The sequence below is a fragment of the Colias croceus genome, chromosome 3, assembly GCF_905220415.1.
Source record: "Colias croceus chromosome 3, ilColCroc2.1".
Taxonomy (NCBI): domain Eukaryota; kingdom Metazoa; phylum Arthropoda; class Insecta; order Lepidoptera; family Pieridae; genus Colias; species Colias croceus.
Window position 1 is genome coordinate 2,458,595 of NC_059539.1, and position 24,858 is coordinate 2,483,452.

The 24,858-nt window shown below is 33.0% G+C and overlaps 3 protein-coding genes across 3 annotated transcripts; all 3 read left to right on the forward strand.

Annotated features, from left to right (window-relative positions):
* The first annotated feature begins 204 nt into the window (after positions 1 to 204).
* Positions 205 to 1,961, forward strand: LOC123705962 (procathepsin L-like). The gene is made up of 5 exons (XM_045655084.1): positions 205 to 666; positions 764 to 887; positions 979 to 1,160; positions 1,385 to 1,492; positions 1,828 to 1,961. The coding sequence occupies exons 1-5, from the start codon at positions 222 to 224 to the stop codon at positions 1,959 to 1,961; spliced, it is 993 nt and encodes a 330-aa protein (XP_045511040.1). The 5' UTR covers positions 205 to 221.
* Positions 1,962 to 3,008: 1,047 nt separating this feature from the next.
* On the forward strand, positions 3,009 to 5,002 carry LOC123705963 (cathepsin L-like proteinase). The gene is made up of 5 exons (XM_045655085.1): positions 3,009 to 3,287; positions 3,394 to 3,520; positions 3,758 to 3,939; positions 4,179 to 4,286; positions 4,830 to 5,002. The coding sequence occupies exons 1-5, from the start codon at positions 3,074 to 3,076 to the stop codon at positions 4,961 to 4,963; spliced, it is 765 nt and encodes a 254-aa protein (XP_045511041.1). The 5' UTR covers positions 3,009 to 3,073; the 3' UTR covers positions 4,964 to 5,002.
* Positions 5,003 to 12,096: 7,094 nt separating this feature from the next.
* LOC123705964 (serine-repeat antigen protein 5-like) lies at positions 12,097 to 20,058 on the forward strand. Its single transcript, XM_045655088.1, has 11 exons — positions 12,097 to 12,612; positions 13,000 to 13,106; positions 13,459 to 13,640; positions 14,115 to 14,222; positions 14,831 to 14,926; positions 15,956 to 15,966; positions 16,363 to 16,819; positions 17,064 to 17,187; positions 18,238 to 18,419; positions 18,790 to 18,894; positions 19,887 to 20,058. Exons 1-11 carry the CDS (start codon positions 12,097 to 12,099, stop codon positions 20,021 to 20,023), a joined length of 2,025 nt encoding a protein of 674 aa, XP_045511044.1. The 3' UTR covers positions 20,024 to 20,058.
* The last annotated feature ends 4,800 nt before the right edge of the window (positions 20,059 to 24,858 follow it).

The window sequence follows — 24,858 nt, forward strand, 5'->3', positions numbered from 1 at the left end:
TGATTAGAAGAATGCGCTTAGAAACATCGAGGTATTATAATAATAAAACAAGTCATTAAAATGATAAAGACATACTTTTCACATACACTACATTGTCATGATTTCACAAAATATATGCTGTGACATATTTAGCGATGTTTTAATTCGATTATGTATAGAATTTACTATTTCTAATGTTATATAAAGAAAAGGAAAAATAAATTATTCACCATACCGCCATAATGTTTCTTTTATTTTGTATGATATTGTCCATATTTGCTTCTGAAGTTTTCACATCAGATTACAGTCTCTTGGACCAAGATTATTATGATTTAAATAATGCTAAGGCGATATTTAACCAGTTCATCCAGAAATATGGAAAACAATACGATGATAGAATTCATTATCACTTCGAAGTTTTCAAGCAAAATCTAGAGAACATTAACAAATGGAATAATGAAAGGGGCACCAAAATGTTTGGTATTAATGCATTTACTGACTTGACTTTTGAAGAGTTTTCCCAATTTTATTTGGGTTTTAATACTAAAAATATATCTGGGGAAGGAATTGTGTACAAGCCAACTGGAATAGAGGCTCCAGATACTTTGGATTGGCGAGACTCTGGATATGTTAGTCCCGTTAAAAATCAACAATCCTGCGGAAGTTGCTATGCGTTTAGTGCTATTGGTATGGTCATGTTCTATATTTTATTACAACAAATTTCCTATAACGATATATTATTTGTGAAAGCAAACTGTGATTTAACACGTTATTTTTTGAACAGGTAACATAGAAGGCCAGTACGCAAAAAATCATAATACACAAGCTTTCAGTCTGTCTGTTCAGCAAGGTTTGGACTGCGAATCTCAGGGAAGCTGTCATGGAGGACTTTCTCATTATGTATTCAAGTAAATTTAGAACCTTCTATTTCAGGAGCATGAATAATTAAAGTATAAGATATTTTGATGCCTAATTTTTGATTCTCCATAAATAATACAGGGCTTTAGCTGAACAAGGAGGATCAATGCGAGAAGAAGATTATCCTTACGAAAATGCGAAAGGTCAATGTAGGACTCAGAAAGACAAAATAGCTGTGAAAGTGACTGGTGGTGACCAGCTATTTGTATCTGGAGAGGATGATCTTAAAGAGGCTGTGGCCAGTCATGGACCTTTATCAATTGGTATGCTACTTTTAAAAAGACTAAGAATGTTAATAGTAATAACACTATTTGGAAATATGCTAAATTCAGATAATAATATAAGCTATAAGATACGATATATTTGTGATGATTTTTTAATGGTAAATCAATCGAATAAGTTTGAACCTCACCACCGATATTATTGGCAGCACCACGATATTGAAAAAAATCACTTGTTTATTTTTTACTTGTTTATTGTATTACAGCTATTTGTACTGACAGTCAATTTCATGCTTACGTTGGAGGTGTTTATAGACCTTCCACTCCGTGTATGCAATACAACCATGCTACCCTTTTAGTCGGTTATGGAAATGGTAAGTATACATTATCTGTATATTATTTCCTTCATTTTCATTTTTTATTTCAAAGATTAGACCGTGTGAGATGCAACGTGATCTCTTGTCACATTAGTATTTAAAATGATATATATATATAATACTTGGAATTATTAAAAATAAATATCATTTATCATTAATTGTAATGCACCACACCCTTTAGTTTTACCTTTCCCAGGTTCTCTGATAGGAGATAAGACATGACACCCTCTGTACATTTTACGATACATGTTGCTACTGAATTTTTTGTATTGATACCTAAAATAAGTTCAACGCAGTATTTTACATTCATTCATATTTGTTACTGTTACCAGATGGACGTGATAACTATTGGCTGATCAAGAACTCGTGGGGTGCGGATTGGGGGGAACAAGGTTACATCAAATTAGTTCGAGGAGAAAGCGCTTGTGCTATCGGCAATTATGTCGCTTGTTCTACTGTAGAATGAGTATCCTGAAATGGACATAATATTACAACGTCTTTAAAAAGGAAATCTCTAACATGCCATCAAGTCTTTATTTAATTAAATGCGTTTATTACTTTCAAGTCAGCAGATTTGCAACTTACAGGATTCATTATCATTACTTTTTGAAGTCACACTTTCACAATAAAGTTTCTTGCAAGTATAATTATTTCTTTTATTTCACCTTTTATAACTAAATAAAATGTAAATGATAATTGTCCCTTTATTTCCTCAGTTTGAAATGATCTAACGGTGCATTTACATCAAACGAACATAGAGCTAGAGCTGGCATATAGAGCAACATAGAGCTGGAGCAAAAGCATTCTTCTGTGATCTTTTAGTGTAAACAAAAACTCGTATTCAATGTGGTTCAGTGTCAGAACATTGCATAGAATCTTTTCGAACGCACTAAAGAAAAATGATAGAATGTTCTACGTCTGTTTACACTAAAATAATTTGACATAGTGGATTAGAATGAGCATTCGCTCGTTTATTCTAAATGTACCTAAGATGAATACTGTCAATTAATAATGTCCACTGCAAAGGAATTCTCCTGTTGGATGTATTATCGAATGAGGTATGGTAAATAAGTCACTTTATTGGACAGCTATTAGCTACAAAATGAAAGTAAAAAGCTATTATCTAAGCATTTCAACGTATAACGTGCTTAGAAAAGTGAAGTATTATAATAATTATAAAAACCATAAAAATGATAAACACACAATACAAATTTTTCACATTCACATGATTTTACAAATATTTGGTGCTTAATATTTAGCGATGTTTAAATTCGATTATGTATAAAATTTATTATATCTCTTGGTATATAAAGAAAGGAATAAATACACTCCACCAGTACCACAATAATGTTTCTTTTAATTTGTATTGTGCTATCCATATCGGCTTCTGAAGTTTTTTCTTTGGATTACAGTCTCCTGGACCAAGATTATTATGATTTAAATAATGCTAAAACGATATTTAACCAATTCATCCAGAAATATGGAAAACAATACGATGATAGAATCGATTATCACTTCGAAGTTTTCAAGCAAAATCTAGAGAACATTAACAAATGGAATAAAGAAAGGGGCACCAAAATGTTTGGAATTAATGCATTTACTGACTTGACTTTTGAAGAGTTTTCCCAATTTTATTTGGGTTTTAATACTAAAAATATATCTGGGGATGGAATTGTGTACAAGCCAACTGGAATAGAGGCTCTGGATACTTTGGATTGGCGAGACTCTGGATATGTTTCTTCGGTTAAATATCAAAAGTCGTGCGGGAGTTGCTTTGTTTTTAGCGCTATTGGTAATGTTATAATTTTGGAATATAATTTATTCATGTATGTTTTTTAATTCGAGCCATTGCCATAAATGTGAGGTAATGTGAAGTATAAAAATCTTGTTGTTATCAGGTAACATAGAAGGTCAATATGCAAAAAATCATAACACGCAAGCCTTTAGTTTGTCTGTACAGCAAGGTTTAGACTGCGTGTCTCAGGGAAATTGTGAAAGAGGAGGATTTACGCATGATGTTTATCAGTAAGCAAAACCAAATATAGTCGAATTTACATTTGAGATGGGTAATTATTGAAGTGAAACTTTAGGCACGTTGAGAGTAAAATTTCAAGGTCATATTATGGCAATACCGATACATCCTGGAGAAAAGCGACGATCTTTGAATCTTGCCACAGAAGTTTCACTTTTGACACGTGTGTTCGGCACACGCGCTCTTTGTTTTTATTTCAATCTGTACTACTTTGTCCTTAAATATTTCAGGGCATTAGCCGATCAAGGAGGATCTATGCGAGAGGAAGATTATCCTTACGAAAATGAGAAAGCACAATGCAGAACTCAAAAGGATAAAATAGCTGTTAAAGTAACTGGTGGCAGTCAAATAAGTGTTTCTGATGAAGATGATCTTAAAGAAGCGTTGGCCAGTCATGGACCGTTATCAGCATGTATGACTCTTTTGAAATAAGGACAGACTTAAATATGATGATGAAATTTGTGGCCTGAACTATTTTTGATATATTTTATTGTTTTTTTTTTAATCCTGTGTCAATATCTCCTTTAATAAATTTAAATCGTTAAAATAATTTTCTTTTAGGAACTTATGATAGTACCTATGCTTTAAAATACCGTATTTCGTATTTAGATAAATATTAATTAGATATTAATATGAATGTTTGTTTTGCAGCTGTTTGTGTAGATGATCAATTTAAAGCTTATACTGGAGGCGTTTTTAGACCTTCCTCTCCGTGTAATCAGCACAACCATGCTACACTTTTAGTTGGTTATGGAAATGGTAATAATATAACTAAATTAAAAGTACTGATGCTAGAGGGAATTGTGTATTTCAACCTTACTTTAAATGATTCGGTCGAACTTTGTACAGTGTGATATTTGTCATTTATAACTTGTATTGTAGTTTGGCTTTTAGTCAATGATTCTTATCGTTTACTCGAATACAAATCAATAAACTAAAGGCTAACTTATAGGTACGAGGTTAACCTTGCTTGCTCTACAGATATTAGACGGTTACTTTAGCTTGAGTATAACACAATACTAATATTATAAATGCGAAAGTAACTCTGTCTGTCTGTCTGTTACTCAATCACGCCTAAACTTCTGAACCAATTTGCATGAAATTTGGTATGGAGATATTTTGATACCCGAGAAAGGACATAGGCTACTTTTTATTGTGAAATATGTACCACGGGCGAAGCCAGGGCGGACCGCTAGTGACTTATAATTGTTATTTAATAAATAAATTTTCATACCTAGCTATAGAATCATCTAATAATTAATGTATAAAGGTTATAAACTCCTGTACTTTTTTTCTTCCTAGATGGTCACGATAACTACTGGATAATCAAAAACTCCTGGGACACGATTTGGGGCGAGCAAGGATACATACGATTAGTTCGAGGAGAGAGTGCCTGTGCTATCGGCTCATACGTCGCTTGTTCTACTGTAGAATAAACAAAAATGGTTAATATCAAAAATAAACTTTATTACAACGATATTGAGCACTTTTTTTCAATTCCCCTTTCAGCCATTCCGTATATTGAATCAACACAACAAAAAGAGCAATTTTATATAGGTATATTTAATATGTATTTTTTGTTACAACTAGCTTTCCATTCACGGCTTCGAATGATGAAACTTTTTCCGCTTACCTAGTCTCAAACTAAACCTATTAATTAAAATCTTCCTCAATAACCACTCTATCTTGTAGTAGTTTTAAAGATTTGAGCATACAAGTTATTAATAATTTTATAATCACGCCAATAGATGCAATTTTTATCCATTTTCATACTGATAGATGAACATAATATATAAATACTCCGCACTGCTTTATCATATTTTTACACGCTTTATATTAGCTTCACCTGTATGTTTGTATGTTTGTAACCGACTTCTTTGGGCGCGATTTTGACCCACTTTATACGGCCAGATTTCGTTCAAACTTTGTAGATTTATTGAGGACCGATGACAATACACTAATTTGATAAAATTTTCTATTTTTTAGTTCGGTTTTCTATAAAAAGCGTGTTTTTTAGTTTTTTTTAAACTATTATTATTTTCAGTAAAATGCTATACGTATTATTCAAACTTTTTTCTTATTAGTTTCGTGAAAGGTGAAACTGTTAAGGTTTTGGCATCACCTAACTCTTTGTCTTTATTTAAATGCAAATATTATTGAAGAATATATTTTTTTAACTATTCATTTAACTAACTACGTATAAAATTTTAGTTATAACGGGCAAATTACTACCCAAGTTATTCTAACTATTACGTTCATATTAAAAAAAAAATCAAAAATCAAAAATATTTATTCGTTAACAAATATGTTTACAATTATATCAGTCATTGAGACATCCTTTATATAGGTTAGGGTATAGGTCCTTTACATATTATGTAGGTTTATGTTTTTTTTTATATATCAATATTCAATAATCATTCGCGCGTTTTTGTCAATTTTCTAGTCAAAATTAAGTTATGATGATGTTAATAAATCAGTGAGATAATAATAGAGTAAGAATTACAAAATAAAGAACTATTCGGCCACAGCTTAGAATATATAATAATATAGTTCTTTTGACAAAAGATAAGACTATGAGTTTTGAGGTGAGACTTCTTTAGGCGCGTTGAGAGTAGAATTTAACACGTTAAACGCTTTAAGAAAAATCGAGTATTTCCATTCAGGCCACAAGGCTCATCGGTGAGCCTTATCATACCGGACCGTTCGAGCCATGGTGGTCACCCGTGAGTAGGCTTGCCAGGTGTCCGGCTTTAGCCGGACATGTTAGGCTTTTTGCAGTCGCGTCCGGCCAAATATGTACGTGTTTGGCCTGTCCGGCTTTTGTCAGGCTTTTTGTCAGAGTGGCGATTCGTACGACGATGGGCGGACGAGCGCCCGACCCGAACGGACAAGGGCGAGCGTAGAGCAAACTATCTTCCGGCCGGCAAATATAACTAGATTTTGTTATTTTTTAAAGATTTTAAATTGTTCTATAAATACCTACTATAAAGTAAATTCTTACCTAGCCGTAAAATTAATATTATCTTTTTGTTACTTTCCAGAAGAATGATTATTTTTATTTGTTTTATTATATTTTTTAGTTTATAGTATTAAGAATGCCAAAAGAGAGCTATATTCATTTGTTTTTTAGTTTTAATAATATTTAATTATCTACAAAAGACTGATGATCCATTTGTAAGTAAAACTGTAATAGTGTAACTTAATAAACATTTCAAATTCGTAAACGAGTTTTTTTATTATAAATATTATGTCCATCTTTTAATAAATATCGAATATCCTCACTTTTCACCAAGTATAAATACTTTTTTCAACAGCCCAGCTGTAAAAACATTATGTTTGGCAATAAAAAAAACATGTCCGGCTTTTAGGCTAAAATGTCCGGCCTTATATAGTGCGCAGTCCGGCCTTTGCATTTTATGGCCTGGCAACCCTACCCGTGAGCCGCGTGACAGGTCCAACGTAAACGCTTCCCACAAGCCACAGACTGCAGCTATGAAACAAAACGCGTATGGAAGTGAGCCGCGAGGCCCAGTAGTCCGATGGAAACTTACTTGTTTTATCCGGGTTTTTGTAAGAATGCTAGGGTTGTTGTTAACGATATGGTAGAAAATATTATTAAGATTTAATTAAGACAATAAAACATATATAATAAATAAATAATAAATAAATAAGCCATTTATTCGAAATCTCACTTATTAATACCTAATATACAATTTTGTTAGTAAGTAGTTACTTAAAAAAACTAAGGTTACTTATAATTAGTGTTAGTTATATTATCTAAGAGATTTCGACCCCTATTTGGGTAAAGGCCTCCTCCATCCTTTTCCATAACTCTCTGTCCTTGCCTGTCTTTATCCAGTCTTTTCCTGCGACGTGTATTATATCATCAGCCCACCGTTTTAATGGTCGACCCACATTCCTTTTCCCCTTTGGTCCATTCCATCTTGTAGCTTCCATGGTCCACCTTCGGTCTTCATATCGTGAGATGTGCCCTGCCCATTTCCACTTTAGTGAGAGTGCGTGTCTGAGAGCATCAGTGAATCTAGTTCTTTGACGAATATTTTCGCTCTTAACTTTATGTATTTTTTTAATTTTTAATATGCTCCTCTCCATCGCTGTTTGACTGCATTTGATTTTTTGTTTTATTTTATTTGTGAATATCCAGGTTTGGCAGCCATACAACAAACAGGGTAATAGGCATGTATCATATATAGTCTTTTTCATGTGCAAGTTGTAGTTCCCTTTTAAGATTTCTCTCAGTGCCCAGAATTTTTTCCAAGTTGCGTTGATTCTTCTTGTTACTTCTTCTTCATTACTTGTCGTTTTAAATGAGATTTGCTTCCCCAAGTAGATGTAATCACTGACATATTCTATATTGTTCCCTTTTATAGCTATTGGTCGTTCATGATTGTTGGTTAATATCTTGGTTTTGTTTACATTCATTTCTAGTCCGATTTTAGAGCTTTCGTAGTCCAGTGATCTCATCATCTCTTCAAGGTCTTTGGCAGTTTCAGCAAGTATGGCAATATCATCAGCGAATCTCAGATGGTTTAAATAATGTCCGTTTATATACACACCTTTGTTTTTCCAGTCTAGTTTTTGAAAAATACTTTCAAGTACTGCAATAAACAGTTTCGGAGAAATAGGATCTCCCTGTCTCACTCCACGTTCTATTTTTATTTCGTCACCCCTAGTTTCTAATTTTACTCTACTCGTGCAATTTGTGTATATATATTTCAAGATATTGATGTATTTACAGTTGATATGGAATTGTTCCAGTGCGTTCCAGATTGAGCAGTGGCTGATGCTGTCAAAAGCCTTGCTGTAGTCAATGAAGGCCACATACAGAGGTCTATTGTGTTCTCTGTATTTTTCTATAACCTGTTCTAATGTCTGTATGTGGTCCACTGTACTAAAACCTGGCCTGAATCCTGCTTGCTCTTTCGGTTGCTGTTTATCAATGTCATCGGATATTCTCTTTAAAATTATAGATGAAAATAGTTTGTATGTACTAGCTAGCAGGCTTATAGGTCTATAGTTTCCTATATCCAATGGGCTTCCTTTCTTGAAGAGTAGAATTATATCTGATGTACACCATTGTCTAGGTACTTTTTCTTCTTCTAGTATCATGTTAAATAATTGCTTGAAATGGCGCGTTAAAATAGGTGCTCCTATTTTAAGGGCTTCATTACATAAACCATCTGGTCCAGGACTTTTCTCTGTCTTCAGTTTTTTAATATGTTCTAAAACTTCAGATTCATCAATTTGTTTAACGCAGTCCGTCGTATTTATGCGTGGTGTTTGTTCTTTTATCTCGATGTTGTTTTGTTTCCTGTATAGTTTTCCGTAAAAATCTGTTGCATGGCTTATTACATCTCTTCTAGAGTTAGTTTCAAGTGAATTATTTTTGAGTTTTTGAATCCATGACTTTTGTGTGGATAATTCTTTATATGCTTTTTTAGCACTTCTAAAATATTTAATGTTTCTTGAAATAATTTCATATCTGTGTTTGTTATAATCTTTGCGGATTGACCTATTGGTTTCTTTGTATATTTTGCTGAGTTCGTTTTTCATATCCTTAGTTTTATTCTTTGAGTGTTGTAGTTCCGTGCGCCTTTTAATAAGTTGGATTGTGTCATTAGAGAAAATATTGAAGACAAACAACAAGAGTTGAGGATGTTTACTATTCTTGCATTTTAAGCTTTCTGTTATACCTTTTTCCAGGATGTTGTAGTATGATTGGATATCAATACGGTCTCTTTCTATATCTTCTATATGTGTTCGTAGCATTTCGATGTAGGTTTTGATGTCTGTTTCTGTCTTAGGGATAGTAGGTGGTGTTGTGTAGGTTTTTCTGCTCTTTACTGGAATCTTTAAAAGTAATGTTGCTCTCACTAATTTATGATCGGAAAAGAATTTAAAGTTGCTTAGTACTTCAATATTAGTTATAAGTTTATGCTGATTTATCATTATAAAGTCAATTTCATTTTTGGTTTTTTGGTCAGGAGATTGCCAAGTCCATCTACGACATTCTTTCTTTTTGAAAAATGAGTTCATTATTGACAGTTTGTGTTGGTGTGCGTAGCTTAAGAGACGTTCGCCTCTTTCATTACACACTCCATAACCATATTTTCCCATTACTGGATAATAGTTTACTTTCGGACAACCTATTTTCGCATTAAAATCTCCCATAACAATGACCTTACCTTCTGTTTTGGTGTGGGCGTATTCAATGTCTTTGTAGAATTTTTCTATTTCTTCTTCTGTTGATCTTTCCGTTGGCGAATATGCTTGGATTATTGACAGCGAAAAGCATTCAAATTTTAGTTGCAGAAGCGCTACTCTTTCTGATATTCCTATGAAGTTGGTAATGTTGTTTTTATATTGTTTCTTTATTATAAATCCTACTCCATATAGACCTTGAGTTTCGCCAATGTAGCAAAAGATAAGATCACTATACTCTTCAATCTTACACCCCATTTTCCGGATTTCTGAGAGACCTAGAATGTCCCAGTTAATATTTTTTAGAGCATTATTTAATTCAAGAAATCGTTCTGTTGATGAAAGTGTTCGTACGTTATAAGTACAAATTTTGAGAGTTTGTTTCGCGCCTTGGTCTGTTTCTATATCTATATTTATATTCGTGTTAGGTGGAGGGTTGCAGTCTAATTCCCCACGAGGACAAGTCGGGTTGGGGAATGTTTTCTCAATATTTTCTTTCGGTTTATATTTATTTAAAGTTTTGTTCCGGCGGCTGATGACAATTTCCTATGCATTCTGATTAGTTTGTAAGTTGGCAGAAGGCAGAGAGTTACTTCTGTTCCTCATAACGTCGAAAGCGTTTAGGCGATATGCCTTTGATGATAATTGTTGTTTCCGAGGGTGCTCTTTCGTAATGGGCGAGGTTGAAGGTTGCCTTTTGCGTTTCTCGTTCACAGGTTTCCCCTGTTTGATCACAAGCTTGTCGTAGTTTATAAATGCATAATTACCTTTCTTTCTTTCTTCTTCCAGTTTTGGCTGTAATTTCTTTCTTATGTCAAGTATTTCTTTCGGGTAGTCTTCAGACAGATATACATTTTTTAATTTCTTTCTATTTGCCATTATTTCGTTTTTCTTCCATTGATTAACGAATGTCAGAAGGATTGGCCTTTCTTTTCCTTTTTCTGGGTTGTTTTTTCCAATTCTGTAGATCGTGTTTACATCCCTATCTTCAAAATTGATATTTAAATCTTCTTTAAATTTTTTTCTAACGATTTCGATAAGGTTGCTACTTGATTCTTCAGTCTCTTTAAATCCATACAAAATTAAATTATTAAGTCTTTTATATTTCTCAAAATTATATATTTTTTCCTTTAATTTCTCATTTTCTGTCTTTAATTCCTGAATTTCTTGTCTAAAAGGAGCTAATTTTTCATCAATTCTCATCATAATATCATCGGTTTGTTTTGACATTTCTATTTTCATCTGGTCAAAAAAAGTTTGAAGGTTATCCATTTTTGCTATTGTCTATGCGTGGAATTGGTCGTAAAATGAACGCAGTTTAATGAAGCTGTTGGGTTGGTAGCACTGAACAGACGTTGTCACTTGTCAAAGTCAGATGTCAGTGTGCTTTTATGGTTGATTTGACGGATAACCTTATCTTTTTTTACCTTTGTTTATCCACTGAATTATTGTTTTTATCGCACAGTTTACACTTGAATTTTAATTTCAAAATGTAGTTTACCAAAATATCTATTAAGTTCAAAGGTTATTTCACAGAATTACGTGTTATTTTTATAGTTTATACGTTTAAATACGGAGCTAATCAAAAGTATGTCTTTACGTCAATACTGCCGGAAACAGAATCCCAAAAACATATATAGTAATAATCAAATATTTATTGAAATAAAACACATAATGAAAATACGACACTCTTATTCTAAATTTACGACGAAAAAAAATTATTTGTGGTTCTTGTTAAAACAAGGCAAACAATTCCTTTCTAACTGCGTTAGCTCCTCTTGAGCTAGTTCAAAATCATCAAAATCATCCATTTTTGAAGAAAAAAGCGTAACCGATCCTCACTACTCGACGTAGCGCACGGAAGTGTCGCGCGTGAGCGTGCGGCGCCGAGAAGTTTCACTTCTGACACGTGTGCTCGCTCGGCACACATTCTCTTTTTTTGGAACTTTAAAATAATTGTAAAAACATGCATGAAAATACACTTAATATTATTATAGCTATCAAACGAATATGGTCAAAAGTCATAAAAAAGAAAGAAAAAGGAATCGGTTTTGCATTTTATTTTTTGTATTGGTTGGTCTTTAAACAGAGCGGATTCCATCCACAATTTTATTTTTGCTTGGTACTAGGTACAATTCCATTATTCAAGCAACGCTGATATTATATGTTGATATCTAAATAATGAAAAAATATCCTGATTATATACTTGCATACCTTTATTATCTTTCTCCATACATTTAAAACGCTCCAACTATGCATATAATAGGAGTGTAATTTGGTTTTATAGCGAAAACTTCATGTATATAAATACTGAACAATGCCACTATAGATTACTTATAAACTCACCATGTTTATTATATTTTTTGCCATCTTTATTTTTACTGCTGGGGTATTTACTTCAGAATTCAACCTTTTAGATCAAACTTACTATGATCTAAATAACGCTAAAGAAATATTTGGACACTTCATTGTTAAATTTGAGAAGGAATATGACGAAAGAAATGAATATCGTTTTGAAGTGTTTAAAGAGAACCTTGAAAAGGTGAATAAATGGAACACGCAGGGTATGGGAAAGTTTGGAATAAACCAATTTTCAGATATGACTTTTGACGAATTTGCTCAAACTTATTTATGTTTTAATGGTAATGTGTCAATGGATGGTGTGAAATTTAAATCAACTGGTATAGAGGCACCCGCTAGTGTGGACTGGCGTAATAATGGCTATGTTACATCTGTTAAAGACCAAAGTCCTTGTGGATCATGCTACTGTTTCAGTGCTATTGGTAAGAATAATGGTGTTAATACTGAAATAGAGAAAAGAGATGTCGTAGCGTATTTGCAGAATGAGAATTTGAAAAAAGACGTGTGGCACTCGGGGACTGCCGCGGTAAAGCTATTGCATAGCATGCCTTCAAGCCACACCTCCGAGCCGGAGTGGGGAGCGTGAGGTTTTTTCGTTACGGAATTTCTCAATTCGGTCCCCGCGCTCAAGGCCCGCGATAGAAGCTATGCAATAGCTTAATATTATCATTAAAACTTTTATCGGTAAATTGTCTCTGTGATAGGAATTTCCATTTATGTAAGTCAAGAATGTTAACATTAATTATAATATGTATCACCTACGTAGGTTGTGATTATAGGTGATGAATATTCACTATAACTATGTACAATTAAGTACTAGGCTTTTTGAAGCAAAACACACTTCTAACGGCATAAATTTGCAAACATGTACCATATAAATAAATAAAAGTATGCTAAAAATCATAACACGCAAGCATTCAGTCTTTCACCTCAACAAGGATTAGATTGTGAGACCACGGGCACATGTGACGGAGGCTGGCCTCACAAGGTCATGCAGTAAGTTTTTAAACCGTTAATTTGAGAAAAATACAGGCAACTTTTCCAACACATTTAATTTATTTTATCTCTACCAGGGTTAACTTTTAAATTATCCTCTTAAAATAACAAATTATTAACTATCAACGATTATCCATAAATAATCCATACTAATGTTGTAAATCTGAAGAATTTGCTAACATGAATGAAAATTTAGTGTTAGATAGCGCGTTTATTAATTTTATAATCACTCCGTACACGCGTATATCGTACGCTCCGTTTATATCAAGTACGTAATATTTAGGATATTAAGTCCTCGTAATACGATGGGCATGGGTACTAATAAACATAAAACTTAGAAATATAATTATAGGGCTTTAGCAAATGAAGGTGGATCCATGCGAGAGGAAGATTATCCCTACGAAGGTGCTAAGGCTCAATGTAGAACACAGAAGAACAAAATTGCTGTAACAGTGTCTGGTGGAAACCAGGTATTTGTCTCCAGTGAAGATGAACTCAAGGAAACAGTTGCTAATCATGGCCCTACGTCTATTGGTAATATAAGAATGAAGTTAAAGTGACTGATACATCTATAGCATGATTTTCGTAATTTCATAGTTGTATTTTTAATCAAACAGATATCGAATTATCATGGTTCCATAGGCGCAGGAATAAACGTGTTAATTAAACTATTTTAACATGCCTCTAGAGTCTACAAAAAATTGTATGTGAAATAAACATAAGACACTGCTCATTTTTAATCCTCCTGATCACTACATAGTAAAAGAAAGTTGCTGTCACTGTCTGTCCGTCCCTATGTTTGCATAGATCTTATAAACTACAATGGACTTCGAAGGTTGATTACACTCAACCTTCATAAAAATTTTTTAGACAAAGCGGGCAAAGCTTTATGCCCGCGGCATTATCATTATTTCTTAACCTATTTCAATAAGACACTTGAGTATTTCTTATAGGCATTCAATAATAGTAATATTTATTTATTAGATAACTATAAAATTTGTGTTCTAGCTATATGTGCCAATGACGAATTTAAATCTTACATGGGAGGTGTTTACAGTCCCAGGAACGGTTGCTCAAATATAAATCATGCTGTTCTCGCAGTCGGCTATGGAAACGGTAATACATATTTATTAAAACAATATTTTAATTTTTTTCCAATATAAAAGTTACTTTTTACAAACAATAATTAAACGATGATTTTATCTTAATCGATAGTTTTTACTCGAATATATTTTAGTATTGGGGTGGTATTGGCCACAGGCCAGTTCCAATTACAAAATATAATAATATGACGTAGGTAACTAATGATCATAAAAACAAAAGAAGTTGTCAATAAAATATTTTTTCGTTTCTATTTAGTATCAAAAATCAATTGAGGAAGTATTTTAATATAAGGTAGATACCTATATTAATAAATCGCGTTTGAAAAAGTCTCCAATTTCTCATTGAAGAAGACTCGCTTAAAAAACACACAAAAGACTCGAGGTTTGTATGTGTGCACTATATATTATATAGGTACTGATTCTATGTCGCGGAAGAATTCCAACCAATACCCGCGGCCCTCGACGGAACACAGTGGGGTTTTAGTCGGTAAGAATCCGAGATAACCCACGACTCCTTCCCCGGGGGCTTCTTTGGAAGATTTCCCTACTATAAATAAAAAAAAGGTACTGACTCTATAAAATATGCAAATAAAATATTAAATATACTACTTTCATTTACAGATGGCACAAACGACTACTGGATCATCAAGAACCAATGGGGTCTACAGTGGGGGGAGCAGGGGTACATGAGGTTGGTTATGGGACAACGAGCGTCTGGTATTACCAACTATGTAGCGACATCTATCGTTAATTAATGAAAATTAATAAAATAATGAATTAAATAAGAGCATTGAAAGTTATTGTTTTCTTTTATTCATCATACTTATTTACCTTTAAAAATTTCGGAAACGAAAAATGTACCTACTTCAAATATTAAATACGTAAAAGATATTGAGATTTGAGAAAACATAGGTACAACAAACAACAAATTCTATATTCAGAGAGATTGAAGGAAAAGTTATGCAGGGAATTTGTTTGGTTTAAAAATCTACTAACGCACATTTTTTTCCATTCCTTAAAACTAAACAGAAAAAAAGATAGAGACAATATAACGAAAACTTTATAAGATTAAATATTACATTACAATCAGTGAAATCACTGACTGTAATGTAATATTTTAGGTATTTGAAGTCGACAGGTAACTAATAGCATCTGTCTTCTACCTTTGTGTGCAAATGTTGTGAAAATAATATTCTCTTATCTGTATAATCGACAACAATTTTATTGCTCCGTTGCGACATGAAAGAAATACAAACAAACAAAAACACCTTCGCCTTTATAAAATTAGCAATGATGATGATATTATATGCATTATAATTAAGTAGCAAAGTGTAGGTAATTAATTGTTTGGTTGAACGCGCTAATTTAATTCGAACCAGTAGGGAAGGAAACAATTTTTTTTTTTAATTTCTTGGGTAGCCCACTTATAGGAATGCTTTAAAATTATAGGCTATTTGATATAACTATTTTTATTTTCTATTTTCGAAAATTAATGCAATTTAAATCGGTGGAGAACTGTTACCTAGTAATTACTACAGAGCTAACTTGTACCTATAGAAGCTTTAAAACTAATATAATACAAAATATATACTAGAACGGATGTTACATTGCAGGTGAAAAACGCGATTATCTGTGAGATAGTCAAACATGAACCAATAATAATTGGTATATGTTGGAATATATTCATTTTCTCTACGTAACCACTTTCTCTGATTAAATTCAATTAAACATGCATTTTCTATACAGAATGCAATGAGGTAAGGAAGAACAACTTTTTATTAGTGTAAAGTGTAAACTAATTATCTACAAATTTTATCATTAAATTTAAAAACGAATTATAAAGATGTCCATAATTTTGGTTAGCAGCGCTTGTAACAAAAGGAATACAGAAAAGATTATTTCACAATAATTACTTAATTTTAACACAAATTTTACAAGGTCGAGACATGAAAAAATTATTATTATAAACTAACGACTGCGTAGTTAAAAACTCTTATCAGTTCGAAACATTCAGAATTTCAATAGAAAAAGTTTTTTTTTAATAAAAGTAGAAATTTTTACAATGTCAGTCTTAACATTTTCAGGATCACTACACTTAATCGCACATAAGTGAAATATATTAACAAGTATAAATAAGCATGAACGATATCTAGAAACAACAATACGTAATAATGTCGTTTCTGACCATTTGTCTTGTCTCTTGTGCAATCACTACAGTACTTGCTAATTTTGATCTTTTGAATCAAAAATATTACGATCTAGACCAAGCGGAAGAAATTTTCCAGCAATTCATTGAAAAATATGATAAATCGTACGAAGGGTATGAATACAATACGAGATTTGAAATTTTTAAAGAAAGTTTGAAAGAAATAAACGAATTAAATGAAGAAGACGATGATGCCACATTTCGTATAACTAGCCTATCTGATATAACTGAAGAAGAGCTTATAAATGTATACACAGGAGTAAGTGGTAATATGACAACCGAGGAATTCGATTTTGAATCTTATGTAGAAGCTCCAGAAGAGTTAGATTACCGTAAAAATGGTTACGTAACTGACGTCAAGAATCAGAAACAATGTGGATCGTGCTATGTATTTAGTGCTATTGGTAAGTATATAGATATAATATTGATCATGTTTCCTTGAATATTAAACTGGATCATTAAGGGTCTGCTTTTAAGCAGTTAGCAGACCCTTCCTTAATGATCAAGTTTTCTTGAAGACCAAAAAAGATGTCAATAAGCGATCACACAGATATTTCAAACAATAATAATAATCAATAAGTTCTATAAAATTGGACTCTGAACTCTTGTTGTTAAGACTTCATAATATTATGTGTTTTTTTGTTTCAGGTAACATCGAAGGACAGTATGCAAAGAAACACGGAAAATTATTGGATTTATCCGAACAACAAGGTTTGGATTGTGATAAAGCTGATCACGGTTGCAGAGGAGGACATGTGCATCATGTTTTCAAGTGAGTAAATATTTTTATTACCCAAACTAGCTTCCGCCCGCGACTCCGTCCGCGCGGATGTCGGTCTTCGCGTGGATGGTTTATTTCTCCATTTTGAGTAACTCTGACAATGACATCTTATAAATATCTATTGGACCCAAATACGGCTAGGCCTATAATAATACGCAACGTGTGTTCGTGGTTCTACAGAACAACGTCTATGGATAAAACTGAAAAATTAAGATTAATTTTTTTCTGCGTATTTTTCCAGGATAAAAAGTATCCTATTTTACGCCCAGCCCAGGATAATAAGGTATAATTATATCGGTTTGGTATCGATCCAGTAACACCCCTTGCTATTTATTTTTTCAATATTTTCAATGTACAGAATTGACCCTTCTACAGATTTATTATATGTATAGATGTTATCATTTTCGAGTGTATGTGTGTTTGTATATTTATTTGGCACGCTCGAGCCGCTGGACTGATTTTGAGATTTTTAAGTGCAGTTTTTAAATGCAGTACCTACAATTATTTAAGAAATATTAATTTAATATAAATCTGTAGAAGGTTCAATTCTGTACATTGAAAATATTGAAAAAATAAATACCAGGGGTATTTACTGGATCGATACCAAACCCAAATATGTGATTAAAAAAATTTTTGTCTGTCTGTCTGTCTGTCTGTCTGTCTGTCTGTATGTGAAGGCATCACGTGAAAACTAACAGTTCGATTTCGATGAAACTTGGTATAATTATACCTTATTATCCTGGGCCGGGCGTAAAATAGGATACTTTTTATCCTGGAAAAATACGCAGAAAAAAATTAATCTTAATTTTTCAGTTTTATCCATAGACGTTGTTCTGTAGAACCACGAACACACGTTGCGTATTATTATAGGCCTAGCCGTATTTGGGTCCAATAGATATTTATAAGATGTTTAATTGTCAGAGTTACTCAAAATGGAGAAATAAATTATCCACGCGAAGACCGACATCCGCGCGGACGGAGTCGCGGGCGGAAGCTAGTTTAATATAATATTAATAAACCAATTTTCTACTTGCGCATCAGTGCTTTAAAGAGGGAAGGAGGCAGCATGCTGCAGCAGGATTATCCCTATAAAGCAGTTCAAGGACAATGCAGTACAAAACGTAACAAGGTAGCTGTCAAAGTGGTGGGAGGGGGAAGACTGCGTGTGAGGGGGGAGGAAGCGCTTAAAACGGCTCTGGCTAATCATGGACCTTTGTCAGTTTGTATGTCTAATTTAATATAGGTATTTTTATTATATAGATATTTCGAAAAAAAATGTCCGTCTAAAGAACAATGCAAATCATAAAAAAATACTTTATTGTTCTATTTTACAAGATTTTATTTTTAATAACCCTCATCGTTGAAAACTCTGGTCTATGCGTGATTTTCCGCCTCAACATTCAGTACCGTATCATAATATCATACCGTATGAAAGTATATATCACATTGTTCCATTTCATAATTTTACTGAATTTATTGTTCAAAAATCTACATAATGAAAAGAACATGTTTTGTTCTTTTCATTATGTAGGTATTACCACTCTCCTTAATACTTAAAATGTGACTTGTTTTTTGAATAACCTTTTATTTCAGACATGTTCACGGCACCAGAGATGCGAAATTTAGGTAAAGGAGTTTACAAGCCCAGGAGATGCGACTCCGGTCTACATGCAGTCACTTTGATTGGTTACGGCAAAGGTAAGAGTTTTTTTTGTAAAACTAGCTGTCCGCCCGCGGCTTCGCCCGCTTTGCCTAAAACATAATAAATTATTTACTAAAACCTTCCTCTTGAATCACTCTATCTATTAAAAAAACCACATCAAAATCCGTTGCGTAGTTGTAAAGATTTATGCATACATAGGGACATAGGGACAGAGAAAGCAACTTTGTTTTATACTATGTAGTGATGTTATACTTCATTCAGGAGCTGAATCTTAAAAACAACATCAGATTAATTAATGACACTTTTACAGTAGATGATAGTAGTCATTTCTTATCACAATATACTGTGTACACGAAACTTGTAATACATATGGGTGATATTTAAACATTTCTGCATAATTATTCTTCTTCACAATGGATATTTCTTACTTACTTAGTATACAAAATACTTCAACCCACTTGTTTTCTATTACCTACTACTTATACTGGGTACCAGATTATTCGAACCTAAATAAATTTATATTTATAAAGGACTAGCTTTCCACCCGCAGCTTCGCCCGCGCAGTAAGAAGAACCCGCATAGTTCCCGTTCCCGTGGGATTTCCGGGATAAAACCTATCCTATTTCCCGGGGTAAAAAGTAGCCTTTCTCGGGTATCAAAATATCTCTATATCAAATTTCATGCAAATTGGGTCAGTAGTTAAGGCGTCTTATTGAGTAACAGACAGACAGACGAGTTACTTTATAATAATACTAGTGGTCCGCCCCGGCTTCGCCCGTGGTACATATTTCGCAATAAAAGGTAGCCTATGTCCTTTCTCGGGTATCAAAATATCTCCATACCAAATTTTATGCAAATTGGTTCAGTAGTTTAGGCGTGATTGAGTAACAGACAGACAGACAGACAGAGTTACTTTCGCATTTATAATATGTATTAGTATGGATTAGTATGGATTTGAATGCCATAAAAACAAAAATATCAAATTATTCGAACCTACTAAGTATATTTATACGACTTTTTTTTTCAGAGGGCTCCACCAACTACTGGCTCATTAAGAACTCATGGGGCAAACAGTGGGGCGACCAGGGGTACTTCCGCATGGTCATGGGGCAGAGAGCATGTGGTATTGGGCTCATATACACAGCTTGTGCCAAAGTAGCTTAACTTAACGAATTTCGAAATAAATGTTTTATTCTCAACTTTGTTTTATTTTTCTTGGATCTAGTTATAGTTTTGTTTATTGTTTTTTTTTTATAATTTATTCCTGTTGCACGTGGTAACTGTGTTGCTGTGAAATAACATAAAATATAAAACTGCCTCAAAAGATCACAAATGTTATTGTTAGTTAGCGCAGAGTACCTATACAGGATACCTAGGAGGATTAAAATTATTAGTAAAGTTCCAAATCATTTCACATATAAATAGAAAAAATGGGCTACCGCACTCGTTATTCTTTCATACTTTTCAGGAGCACACATTCGAAGAATACACGACACAATGTGTGTATAATATGTGTGTGTTATGCGCTATCATTTGATTACAAATGTATGAAAATATTATTTTTTCAGGAGCATACATTGGTACCATGACAGTACTAATTGCGGCAAGTACGTAGCGTCCTGATTATAGCTTCCCGGGGATTTGTTATGGCCGTTAATGATTGGCGTAATTACTCCCTTCCCGGTCGAGGTTCGTTCCTTCCTCATTAGCGTCACATATCCATTGTGGCTATGAATCCGCATTGTAAACTGCTTTGTAGGTGAATGTGAAGTGTAATGTAGACTTTTCGTATATTTTTTGCGCACTTTGTACCTTAGAAGAGTATAGAGTAAAATGTAGAGTATAATAATTTCAGGGCTATAATTATCTACTTATTTCGTAATATATTTTTTTAATAATAGATCAATATTAATTGGTGGGTATCTAGTAAAGAGATTGAGGAATAGGCAGATGCCTTTTTTCAATTCAAAAAAAAAACTGAAAATTGTAAGTATTTTCCCAACATTCTTCTACCATATAGCTCTACAAGAGCCACAATATGTCAACCTTTATCCCCTTAAAGAAAATTGTACCAAACAAAAGCATTAAGTACATTCGACTTTCTTTTTAAAGCCTTTCCTAACCCAAAACATCCTAAGCGTTATTATACGGATTTAATCATAAAAACATAATGACAAGTGATAACTGCGTTAAAAACAACCGACTTCAAACTTGCACTTGCAAAATTTACAAATACCTACAGACAAAAATGCTCATAAAATAAAAACTACTGGTCCTATCCGAATAAAATGTTTATGGGACCAATTCGACACCATCCCGCATCGAACAAAAAAAGAATCACGTAAATCGGTTCAGAAACCTCGGAGTAATTGGTGTACATACATAAAAAAAAAAAAAACATACCGGCCGAATTGATAACCTCCTCCTTTTTTTTTGAAGTCGGTTAAAAATGTAATCACTACCTACATACTATAAAACAATGTTGCTTTCTCTGTCCCTTTGTATGCTTATAGATCTTCAAACTACGCAAAGGATTTTGATGCGGTTTTTTTAATAGATAGAGTGATTCAAGAGGAAGGTTTTAGTATATAACTTATTAGGTTTTAGATAAAGCAAGCGAAGCCGCGGGCGGAAAGCTGTCCTATAATTATGACTTTCCCACCAATCCATCCGCTAACAAAAACATAGTCCAAAACAAAATATAAAAACAAACGAAAGCTTTAATTTTCAAAGTCTATCTAATCCAAAAGGTCGATACATAAAATGCACCTGTCAGCACTAAAGTCGTGCAAAGAAATTACTTCCAAGTGATCCACTTTGCTCGTCGTTGATTGGTCGAAATCACGAAGAACAGCTGAGACCCAATCGTGTTAAGATGCTGTATAGATTTTGGGATGTTGATGATTTTTTGGGTAAATAATAAAACTAGGTATAGATATAATACACCGTCAAATGAGGTTATCTATACTAATATTATAAAGCTGAAGAGTTTGTTTGTTTCTTTCTTTGAACGCGCTAATCTCAGGAACTATTCAGGTCGGATTTGAAAAATTCTTTCGGGTAGATAGCCCATCCCTACTAATATTATAAATGCGAAAGTAACTCTGTCTGTCTGTCTGTCTGTTACTTAATCACGCCTAAACTACTGAACCAATTTTCATGAAATTTGGTATGGAGATATTTTGATATCCGAGAAAGGACATAGGCTACTTTTTATCCCGGAAAAATGACGCAATCCCGAAAATCCTACGGGAACGGGAACTATGCGGGTTTTTCTTTGACTGCGCGGGCGAAGCCGCGGGCGGAAAACTAGTTCATCTATAATTACACTAAGACCAACAGGAGCGGAGCCACGCGGGTGAAACCACGATGCGCAGCTAGTATTCTATAGGTAACAAGAAAATATATGAATAATTATTATGAACCATTTTTTTACTTATTATTCGAATGAGGTTCCATCCGCGATGTAAGTGTGTAGGTAGGATTTTTTAAATATGGTTATTTTTTTATAAAAAATCGAAAGATCTTTATGAATTTAATAGAATGTGTAATAAATAAACAAATACCTATGAACAGTGTTTTTATTGGCACGCACTTCTCTAATGTTTCTGAATTGTTACAACTGTTATCCGATAGATGGCACGCAAGCCGATACTAAACGGTTCGGTTATGGATCGGTTATTTGTATAAATTAATGGAATACATAACTGAAATATACATAAAAACATAAAATAAATTTTATATAGGTACTGTAAAATGTAAATTCGTAATAGCCAATAGGTTATTGAATTTGAATTTATTACTAAACAATAAAAATAATATAACGATCGCTGTTTTAATTTTGTCTTTCTATTTTCAGACAAGTTTAAACAATTTTTTAAATTCTTGTATTCATCCCTGAATCTTATCCTAGCCTTTTCATAAGTTTTAAAATCTACATCAATTATTTGATTATCTGTATTTAACCAAATTTTCACACAACAATACGTTTTATTAAACTCAAAACGCAAACACAATATACAAATAAAAATCGGTATTTACGAACCCTCGTTATTATGTCATAAAGTGTAATTCCGAACTAACAACATTATAAACTTACTAATCATCGCTCGCCCGTGTCATTTGTATCACAATTTAATAACACGTACTCTGTCAATCTTCTGATGGTGTCCCTTTTTTACTTTCCAACAAGCACCAACTTAATACAACACCCAGCTATCGAACTATGCATCTTAACACCTGCACATAGAGTTGAATATTGCGCGAACGTTTTATGCTAGTGTTTTCGATAGGGTTGTGTTTCGAAGACAAACGTGCAGGCTAATGACGTCACGAGCACTTTTCCGTATTAAAATGATAAACGGACGGCTATCGAGTATGGAAATCTACCAATTTATTATACGATAGGTCGTTATTCTATTAGGTAAACAAAATTTGGGGGGTTAATAGAGTCATCTCGGTTATTACGCGTAATATTATAGGGTGTGGTGCTTGACGTTTGGGATTTTAATAGGACGCTGTTTCGAATATATTTTTTACATAATTTTATAAATATAATATTAATTCAGGTAAATATTGGATTGATAGGTAAATATGGAGATGGACTATATGTACTCTGCACAAGTGAGCTTTGTTTGTATGTTACTATTTATCTCAACAACAACTGAACCGATTTCAAAAATTTTAATATCAAAACTCTACCCTCCGTGTATTTTTGTTCATTACATGACTATAATAAAATGCAATACAAAACTCTAGAATTTAATGAATAGTTTCTTAAATAATATCTAATATATTATAAGGAAAAAATATTTTTTATCGAAAAAGCTACTGTATCGACTACTGTATCGATTTTATTATACGACTAGCTAGTCGGGTAAAACCGCGTAGCACAGCTGTGCTACGCGGTTTTACCCGCAGTGAATCAGTGATCCGTTCCTGTTGGTCTTAGCGTGCCTTGATATATAGCCTATAGCCTTCCTCGATAAATGGTCTATCTAACACCGAAAGAATTTTTCGAATGGGATCGTTCTCGAGATTAGCGCGTTCAAAGAAACAAAAAAGTAAACTCTTCAGCTTTATAATATTAAGTATAGATATGGTAAGAACCGAGTTTATGATAAATTTGCATAAAGCCTTTTTTCGAGTGCTTCTTTAATAAAAAATATATTTCCAGTTACAAATTCATATTCATGTTATGGGAATGAAATACATGCAAGTATGCGTGTATTAGATATTAATCTAGATAGATTTAGATAAAAAATATGTATGTTTGTAAATACTATGTTAGGATCTGTGTGTTATCATTCCCAAGTGGCGAAAAGATTTTACCATAGTTATGATAATTTTAATTATTAAACGCTACATTATACAATTATAGAGATGGAAATGAGCTTTTTAATTCCACCTAAACCTATTTCCACCCACTAAATATATAGTTAGTTATTGTGAATTATAAGATTTATATTTGAATGTTTAATTTTGGATATGAAAAAGCCGGGCCGAAAGCTAGTTTAATATTTCTACGTCTACATTGGTAATTACAATCAAATGAAAATATTTACTTGTATTTTAAAAATAAATATTAACTGTATCCTACTATATTAATTAGGTATGTATCTCTAAATTATAAACAACGGTTCTTTCGCAAAAAGTGCCTGATCTGATATATTTAAAATTTGAAATGTAAAGTATTATAAACAGAATTATTATTTTTTCACAGAATTATTTTTTACTCTTGGGCCTTTTAGGTACCATGCGACCAAACCCGCAGGCATTTACTAGTTTAATAATTATGAAAGCAATCAACCACTGCCACATCGAATTACCTACAGTTTAAGTAAATATTTGTAAGACATATCGCGTAGTTGCCCATAAAAAGTTCGTGTGACGTGAAAAAACAAACCATTAAATACTTTATTTACAAACAACGATACGTGGACATAACTACCTTTAAAGTTACATGTTACTATGGAAACTCGATTGAATTTTGTGAGTCG